Source organism: Benincasa hispida, chromosome 12, assembly GCF_009727055.1.
Source record: "Benincasa hispida cultivar B227 chromosome 12, ASM972705v1, whole genome shotgun sequence".
NCBI lineage: Eukaryota > Viridiplantae > Streptophyta > Magnoliopsida > Cucurbitales > Cucurbitaceae > Benincasa > Benincasa hispida.
Window position 1 is genome coordinate 4,855,465 of NC_052360.1, and position 9,951 is coordinate 4,865,415.

Genomic DNA, 9,951 nt, shown 5'->3' on the forward strand with positions numbered 1-9,951 from the left:
TTAATACTACTTCCACCTCTAAATTTCTTCTTTGTTATTTATTTTTTTACCAATAGTTTAAAAAATCAATTCAAGTTTTGAAACTAAAAGAATAATAATAATAAAAAAAACTTGTTTTTTAAAATTTGACAAAGAATTCAACTATTGTACTTAAAGAAAGATACAAATCATTGTAGGATATGTAGAAGAAATAGACATACTTTAAATTTTTTTAAAAAAAAAAAAAAAATCAAGTGGTTACCAAACGAGACCTTAGAAAATCAAACCATCTAAAAATTCCCTCTATGACGTTCTCATATGATTTGGTAAGACAAATCATGAGAACAAGGAAAACAAAAAAAACAAAAAACAAAAAACAAAATCAAAACACATCCCACACAAACATCAAGAAGACATTGCTTGTATGTTTAGAAAAGCTTTCCAATCCAAATGGCTCACTTGAGACATTATTTCGTTTAACCCATTGTACTAATTGACCATAGATTTTTCCATCAACGGCATTGGGTAGGTTCAGGTTCAAGATAGGGTTTTATTGGAATAAACTCTCAAGATTAAAGATAAATTTGTTTATCCATACAAACAAGTTTAGAACAGGCAGCGTTTTCAGGAGGGAAACATACCTAAACCCCATTGGATAAAAGAGACAGATTCAAAGATATAATTCAAAGTAAAAGCCATTTGGGAAAGAAGCCCTCCTCTAACACTAAGCAAAGCAGCGCACTAACCCATAGCATACTTCTGGGTCCAGCTTCTGGCGGTTGCCTCGTACTTGCTTCTGTCAGTCTTGTACATGTGCGCAATCTCTGGCACCAAAGGATCATCAGGATTCGGGTCCGTTAGCAGCGAGCAGATCGAAAGTAACACCTGGGGCACAAAACATAACCATATGCTTCAAATATATAGCCAGTTATATCAATGTATAATCAATGTGTTGTATTGAATGGATGAAAACAAGATGTCTCAGTTTAGAGAACCAAGCCAAACCATTCTCAGATCAATTCTGAGCAAAATGTTGTACACTAAAACTAACCAATGCCATGGAAAGTAGTAATAGAAGGCCATAATGCATGAAATAAAGAGGTAATTAGAATTAGATTCCCTAAAGATACCAGCATGTTCCCATCAGAGATAATATAGGCAGGAAAATGATTATCAGAGATAATATAGGCAGGAAAATGATTAACATGATTCAGGGATTACAGAAACGAACATCGATAGCATCCACTTGATATTTTTTGTCTAATTAATTTCATTGGATAATCTGTGCATACCAAAATGTTCCTCATCAAAGGTATTGTTATTGAAGAACATCCTAATCAATGTTACAAGTTAGATTCATGTCTAGAGTATACCATAGTGTGGAATAAAACTAATCTCACCAATCTTCAGAAATATAACTAAGACAGACTAAGAGTGGTATACTAATAAGTAATATTTTCAGATGCCAATCCTGTCTCTGGATGATCCCTAACCTAAAGCAAATAAGAGACTATTTGGAATGACGTTCCACCAAATGCTTAAAAATGTGATTTTATGAGTAAAAACTAATGTTTTTATGCACTTTGAAAGTAATTCCAAATGGAGCTAACTCCACCAAGTGGTAAGGATTTTTCCTATACTACCCACTAGTTGATCCAGAAAAATTGGCCCAAAAGTTCTGTTCAGCAGTAACAGGGCTATATCCTAACAACCCATCCAAAATGACAGGCTGGACGAGATGAGACAGCAGGTCGAAAGTCAGAAATAGACAATGCATGTCAATCTTAATTAAGTTATCAATGTATGAATCAAAATTGCAATAAGTATTTTCCCCCCCTTATGAATCCCCTTTATGCAAAGAGTGACAACCTTGGAAATGGTTAGTGCAGGACTCCACTGTTCCTTAAGTATGTCAAGGCATATGCTACCGTTGCTGTTGATATTGGGATGAAAGACCTTTGTTCTGAATGCAACCTGTATGAGTTAAATGGATTCAACTTTAGCTTCCAATTACATATTATGAGGAATTGAGTGAATAAACTTAAGTAATAAACCTAGGGATAAACATTTATAAGTGAATATGCAAGTTCTCAAATCAGCAACAAGTAACATGGTATAACATAACACAAAAAAGTATGTGAGTGAGATCTGTAATTAACATGACGAAGATCAGTATCGATTGGAAAAACAAACATACAAAATTGAAACTTTACTTTCAAATTCCAATGGGTTAAATATCGAAACTTAACATGAATTATCTTGGGCATTGAATCAATGAATGAATCCACCGTATGACTCATCTATGACCAACCCAAAACAAAACGATTGGGTGTGGAGGGGAGTCAGTTTTCGGTCATAATACTCATTATAATTTGATAATTCTCCATCAGCCTAATAGAATGATAAAGCTAGTAACATAAAGTTCTGTAATGTATGAGGGGGAAATTGAATTATTCATCGCCAAAAATGAGAAAATGACAATGGTGATGCATACTTAAAACAGTGTAGATGAGTTGATGGTTTTGCATTTAGTTTGGTAATTTTAGCTCCAAACTATGTCCTTTTTTACAAGAAAACTATTCATTTTGAAAGATTGATTATAACGGGCATTAGTTAGGAAGACAAGGTACCAACCAAGGGCAAAGCCAAAGCGTTTATGGAATCCTAGTTATCTAATCAGTAACCTAAGGTTATAATTAAAAGAGAACTTAAGTAGCCCAAAAATCTTATAAGATCCCAATGGCTTCAAAATGTCTACCTCTGTTCTTCGAGATGCAAGGATTCCTCTACATCCAGCTTTGGAAAGAATAGCTATAAGCATGGCCATAGAACCCCTAGGACAACTTGGGCCTTTTTTTTTTTTTTTTTTTGGGTTTAAAAGGGTAGCCAAACCTAAACTCTAAATCGACTGCACATGGAAGTCCTTGGGTGTTCCGGAGACCACCCTAACCAAACACCCAAAACGGTTCATTCCAAAATCAAGAGGCAAAGGTGCAGAGGATCAAAAGGTGATCTTGCATTGCTGTGTTTTACCTACAAAGGATAAGAGTTTTACTTCTCTGGTTCATGTCTATTTACAGGAAATTAACCCTGAACTCAGCTCACTTCACTCTATCTTCTTCAGAGTTTGGTCAGACATTGGAAAGCCTATTTCTTCAACATCAACTTTCATAAGTTCCAGGAAAGATTCCAATGGCCACAGGGTACTCCCTAAATTTAACATCCATCCACCACCACTGGAAAGAACATTCATTCATCCGCCAAACCAAGTCCTTGCATAAGCTATAGAGAAAGAGGGACTTTCGACACTTTTTAGGTACTTAGAGCGGTTGAATTACCGCAAATGATCATTACCAAGTTCGCTGGCAATTAGGTGATGCCAAAGAGTACAAATTTCAAAGAGAAATCCCAAATGCCACTTTGCCAAGTTTGCTGGCAATTCAAAGAGAAATCCCAAATGCCACTTTGCCATTTTGTTAGGTCGCCAACCCTTGCAATCCTCCACTAATTACTTGGAGCATTTCCATGGTTAGTTGCAATTGGCCTTATGTTCCTGGGACAAATACTGAGGGGAAAGCCAAGGTAATTCAGAGGCCAAGTTTCAGCCAACGAATTCAAACTTGTGGAAGATTCCATGTTACACTTAAGCCAAAAACCACCTTAAAAAAAGGAAGGATCTTGATAAATTTTCCCGATTTCCAACATTTCAAAGCAAAAGCAACTCTGTCATCTTCAAAATGACTGACCAAAACTTGATGTCTCTGGCTCCCCCTGCTTGGGACTACTTCAAACAGGAAAATTATGGACTCCTTTGTTAATTAGTCTCCCATCCCAAGAATATTAGTCACTGAGACAGGGAGGGGGCGTAGGTATGTCTGTTATCCAAAATTGCAAGAAATTCTACTCTAGGAGTGCCATTAATGAGAAGTAGAACCGAAAACACTTTGAAAGCAACATACCACTGCAAATGCAATTAATCTATGCAATATTAGTTTTAGCTCATTCGCATCTATTTAGTAAATGAGATTCCATGTTGAACAATAGGTTCTAACCATTTAATATAATTTCATTCTGCATAATTTTTATTTTTCAGTATTTCTCCAAATTTCTTGCCCACCCCCACCCCACAATGTGTGGTGGTGGTGGTGGTGGTGTGTGTATGTGCACGTGGCGGAAAGATGCGGAGGGGACTCATAGCAATAGTTCAATTTTGAACGATGACTCAAAGCATTTACAGTAAAAAAGTGAAAGATTGCTCAGATAAATCAATGTTTGATCTCAAGGCAAAATTGTTAAATAGTTTACATGTTTGCCGGCTTACCAGGCTCATTGAATGGAAAACTCTCTTTTCTCTTTCTTCTTGATTTTAAATACATGGTGAAACTATATTATATAAACAGCAAAAAAAATCAAAATGGCACTATTAAAAATTTATCCGAAACATCTAACGATGTAAATGGTTCGCATTTTGTCTCTAAAAGATCAAACAAAAATAGTTTGAATACATTGAAGCATACAGATAAGTACTAGGGAGTTCTTAAGTTGAGGACGAAATTTCTACGGAGACAGAAGAGGAAAAGAATGAGGAGGTTCTAGCATTAATGAAAGGCTCGGATTTTTATTCCAAAGAGAAGACTTGGAAAAGGAGAACTTGGCAATTCCTCACGCAGAAGAAGCTGCTGGTTTTGGGGATACTGCAAAGCAAAGCGTGAGGAAAGCATGGATTTTTCTCCCTTTGGAACTTGGGGAAGTTAGATTTCAATCAGCAGTCAAAAGGATTCTTCGTGGGATGGTCTTTTAGATTATTTTGAAGAAACCAGAGGTTATTTTAACACCATTTCTAAGTGAAAAGAAAAAGGAAGCCTCTACAATTCTTTGTGGTTTAGTCTTCTAGATTATTTAAAGAAACAAGAGGCTATTTTATCACCAATTCCAAGTGAAAAGCAGAACAAAGCCAAAGGGAAACCACACTAAAGGATGCATTAGTAGGGACAGAACAACTGTCCATTAGCTCACTTGATATAATTTAAAAAAAAAAAATGCTAAAGGATGCAGATAATTAGAAATTTTATTTCTTAGGGGAAAACTCTAAAAAGTTCTTCAAGGAGGTTTCTTTAAGAGTCGTGTAAGGGAAACATTTTAGCAAGTTCCTTGTGTGAGGTTAGGTTTATAATTTCCCTTAACGAGATGTTATGTCAAGTTTTTTGGTTTTCTTGTAATTTCAGTTGGGTAGAGATCTTCGTATTCTTCATAAAGAGAGATGTCATGTAAATGGAGCATATCAATTGTAAGTACCTTGGGTGGTTTAAACGGATAATCTGGAGGGAAATGAATGTTGACAAGAAACACTCCTCCTGCATAAGGACTGTCAGGAGGGCCCATAATTGTTGCTTGCCAATGGAACATGTCTTCAGCTACTGGGCCTAGAGATTTTCATTGAACAGACTATTAAATCAAGTGAACACAATTCTATAACCATTAGTGATTAGTTATGCCAACTGAAGTACAAAATAATCAACATAAATTCTTCAATTAAAAAAGATGAAAAAGCACAAAACTTACTCGACAGTTCCACTAATGAAGAAGGTCATGGTGCATAGAATTGCACTATAGATTTATCAGTAAGATCAAAGTTGGTTCTTATTCCCCAGTAAGAATTTTTATTTTTTATTTTGGATAAGATCCCCAATAAGAAATTTGGAGGGTGATAAAAGCTTTTTTGGATAAGACCAACATATACTTTCATATATTATTTTATTCCTAGCATTCATTTTTATATCTATTATTTAACCTATAACGACATCAATGGTGTATTTTTTTCATTCACTTGAAGTGTTAGCGGATCAAGTGTTGGTCTATTAGATTTCAAATATATTTACGTTAAATTAAATAATAAATGAAATTTTAACTTAAATTTACTTGTTCTTAATATTCTACTTTTGAAATTCTGTTTGATGCGTCCATATTAGTTAGAGAAAGATTATGCATTAGTCATATCAGTTGGAGAGTTATCTTGTCCATAAATACTCTTGGAAACTGCTGCGATTATATTTGGCAATGAAATACAGAAAGATTTCCCTCTGACTCATTCTTTCTTCTATCTGTTTGGTATTATTCTTGAAATCAATGAGTAAGAATAGAAAGAGGTTTAATTTTAAACCTACAAGAATATACACGGAAACTGGCAACAAGCTCAGCAATAGTATTCATACAAATACGATACCCGAGCCAAACTTATAGATTTATCATCTGCACAATCGCAAACATGCATAAGGATCATATGCTAGTACTAATTAGCGTATTACTATGATCCCGTAGCAAATACAGCACTGTTTAAGGACAAATCAAAGATCAGAACTCTCAATTAATGTCCAAAGCTAAAGACGTAGAATAACACGATCTATCCTCGCTCACTCGCGCTAAAAAAAACACTAAAACAAGGACTAGAAGGAAGATCATAAACACCGAACAGAACTCGTTCCAGTTTTCCAGAAAACATAAATCAAACAAATAGATATTGAATTGTTCTAATACCAGCAGTGGAAATCAGGCAGGAAATAGTTGATGAGAAGGAGAAAGAGAAGAAACCTGCACTGCAAGACGTAGGAGGATCCTTCTGGAGATCCTTGAGCTCTTTCAAGATCCGCTTCGAAGCCATCACCAAAATCCAAAAGTGTTGAACCTCTACAGATCGTTTGGAGTTGAGAATCACAGAGAAAGAATAGAAGAAAACAAAGGAATGAATGAATGAATACAGCAGAAAATACAAGCAGCGAAGCGAAGAGAAGAAAGAAATAGAAAAAAAGAAAGCTCACCTTGAGATCCTCCTGCGTGTTTGTTGTTTTGCCTGAGAGAAAAAAAAAAGAGAGGATTTACATTTTTTACAAAAACCACTTTATATATTCCCAAAAAACTATAAAATAAAATAACAATACAGTGGGGGCAGTGTACTGTGTACTCCGTAGACTCCTTTAGCTGATTGGTCTAATTCATGTGGACCCCACCACCAATATATTTACTAATTTTATTTCGCTAAATATTTGTTTTAAACCCTCATCTTCCTCGTTATTATATTTGTCTAAGAAGTACAAACATAAATACAGATACAGAATATGAATACAATAGAATAAGTCAATCCTAAAATATTAAAATATCAATACGTTAAAAATATGTTATTATATATAATCGTGTGTATATATAATGATACTCAATTAATTGTTATAATACTTATTTTAAATTATATTAAAATAAATTCAAGAAAAGAGTGAAAACTTGAAAAAAATTCAATAATGTTGAGCGGTGGTTGAGCGACTATCTAAGAAAGAAGCGGAGAATATGAACATTGAAGAATGAAGTTAAGAATGAAGATGAGTGTGAATCATGATTTAAATAGTGAGAGAAGAACAGAATGAAAATTTAATTACGTTTCAGGTTTTTTCTTTTAACTTTTTATGTTTTATCATTTTTAATTTATTTTGTTTGGATTGCTCGATTTAAGTACACTTTTATGTTTGGGAGTGATTTTAAAAAGGTTAAAATTACTTTTGTCATTTTCAAAATCACCGTGAAATATGTTTAATTCTTTAAAACTAAAATTACTTTTGTCATTTTCAAAATCACCGTGAAATATGTTTAATTCTTTAAAACTAACTTTGATGATATGAAAATTGCATTTAAAAGTGTAAAATTGAAAACTAAATTAATTTTGAGTAATTAAAAGTGTGTTTCCGAGTGATTTTAAGAAGGTAAAAAAATGATTTTGATGATTTTAAAATTATTTCAAAACACGCAATTAAATAAAATGGATTGTGGGTTGGATTTTTTAAGTGGTTGGGTTTAAATTTGAAAAAAAAAAAGACCCAGCGTATCTCCCATGCATATTTGCTACACGTATCTGAAAAACATGTACGCATATTTGAATTTTTTTAAAAAAAATCATATGCTTCAAATCATGTATTTGTATATCTGTATCTGATATCGATTCTTTGCACAATCAGAAGTATCTCGGCTTCATAGATATTTGTATAGTTTTCATTTAGTCTCTTATGTTTTTAAAAAGGGTAAACAAACCTTAGGGACTAAAAAAATATTTTATACATATTTATTTGGTCTTGAAATCATGTTTAAGTGATAATTTGAAAACTTGTGGTAACAAAATAGTACGAATGTAGGTGAATCAAGAAAATTTGGTCTAATCTTTATTTCATTTGTTTGTCCCATCATTCATTATCTAGCTAGCAACGAATTTGGATCGTGTTGTGTCAAATCATCACTTATTATCCTAATTATTATAAGGGTCATGTTAAATATAATGTATATATAAATGACATGGACTTACATTCCAAATTCTTTAGAAGTGTCAGTGCAAGAAGTAGAGTTGTTTAATTTGGAGTGTTATCTAGTCATAAGATCCACAATGCAAGAAGTTATTTTTGGTCGTGAGACTCACAAACTTTTTGGATTAAACAAGAAGTGGAATTAGCAATTCCACTGCCTGAACTCGTATTCTTCAAGCCAACTATGTCCCGAAATTTAGAAACTAAAAAGATCGACCGGACTCAACTAACTAAAGCATTATGTCTTCGACGAATGATAGCACATATTCTATTTATAGGGCTTAATTGTTGCTCTTTTTTATGCTTCATTAGTTAACTTTACATACATAATTATTTCTTTGGTAGAAATCAAGCAATGTGTGAGAAATAAAATAATCAAAGACACACTCACGTGCAATATTTCTATCGCTCTCGTATGTAGTATCAAGATGGTACTTACAAAGTCTCAACGTCGTGAGTTTTTTTTATTTATAATCATACATCTCTTAGAAAAGAATTAAGACATTTGTCTTGAGCATCCTAGTATTGCCATTTTTTACAAAAATATAGTTTTGGAGCGTACAAAAGAAAATATTTTCTTAAAAACTTTTACCTACAAACAAGATTAAAATTGAGAAAAGATTGAACAGGCTTTGGAGCTTAGAAAATGATCAATTTCCGAAGCTCAAGATCATGGAGATATTGGAGATGCAACTGATTTGTCTTCTCACAAATTTTTTTGTTGTTTTGCTGTACATTTTAGCCTAGGATTTTATGTTTATTTCACCAATATATGTGGTTAAATTCATAGTTCTTAGGGATTGACGTAGTCATAGGTATTTATGATTTAATTAATTGAATACTTTGTTAAAATTTAAATGCTCGTTTTTCATTTATGCAAATTATTTGCTATTGGTTGTAGATTAATTGTTATTGTATCTCAATCTTACATCTATAAGAAACGATTTAGATTAAAACTTAAATCCAGGATTTAAAGTAGTAGTTTTCTCATCCAAAATCAAATGTCGTATTCTTAAATTTCATCCAACATATTATTAAACTAAAAAAACACAAACAATCTAGAGAGATCCAACTCTTTTAATGTGAATAAATTCTGTAATTTAACATTCTTTTTGTTTTTGTTTTTATTGTTTTTTAGATAACAGATGCTTTTGATTATATTAAATTGATATTGTTCTTAATTCTCAAGGTTGAACGTTCACCTTTCAATAGGGATGGCAAAAATCTACGTAGGGTCGGGTCTATGCTTCGATCGGGATAGAAAATCCCCAGTTTAATCGGGGATCTAAAATGAGTCTCCGAACCAAGAACAATGCGAAGATGGAAAGGGTATCCCCGCCCTGAATAATTTTTAAAATTTTTTAATATATATATCGAGCTACTTTTTTGTTTTTATTTTTCTTTGTTTTTGTTTTTTTACTTTTTTTTAATTTCATTTCATAATATAATTAACTTTTAACTTTTTATTAAATTTTAAATTAAAGAAATATTAAAATATTTTAATAATATCAACTTGTTAACTAAAAAGTGTATCATTTCAATATAAATATAAAAATTTTGTTAATTTCAAATTAAAAATAATAAACGAGAATTTTTTTTCCATGGGACTCGATCCCCGAACTGGAATTCTCCAACT

General features: G+C 32.8%; 1 protein-coding gene across 1 annotated transcript; it reads right to left on the reverse strand.

Moving 5' to 3' along the window:
- Positions 1-509: 509 nt before the first annotated feature.
- On the reverse strand, positions 510-6,881 carry LOC120067344 (ubiquitin-conjugating enzyme E2-17 kDa-like). The gene is made up of 5 exons (XM_039018912.1): positions 6,795-6,881; positions 6,568-6,663; positions 5,275-5,402; positions 1,849-1,953; positions 510-864 (listed from the first exon to the last, which is right to left on the reverse strand). The coding sequence occupies exons 2-5, from the start codon at positions 6,635-6,637 to the stop codon at positions 721-723; spliced, it is 447 nt and encodes a 148-aa protein (XP_038874840.1). The 5' UTR covers positions 6,638-6,663; positions 6,795-6,881; the 3' UTR covers positions 510-720.
- Positions 6,882-9,951: the final 3,070 nt, after the last annotated feature.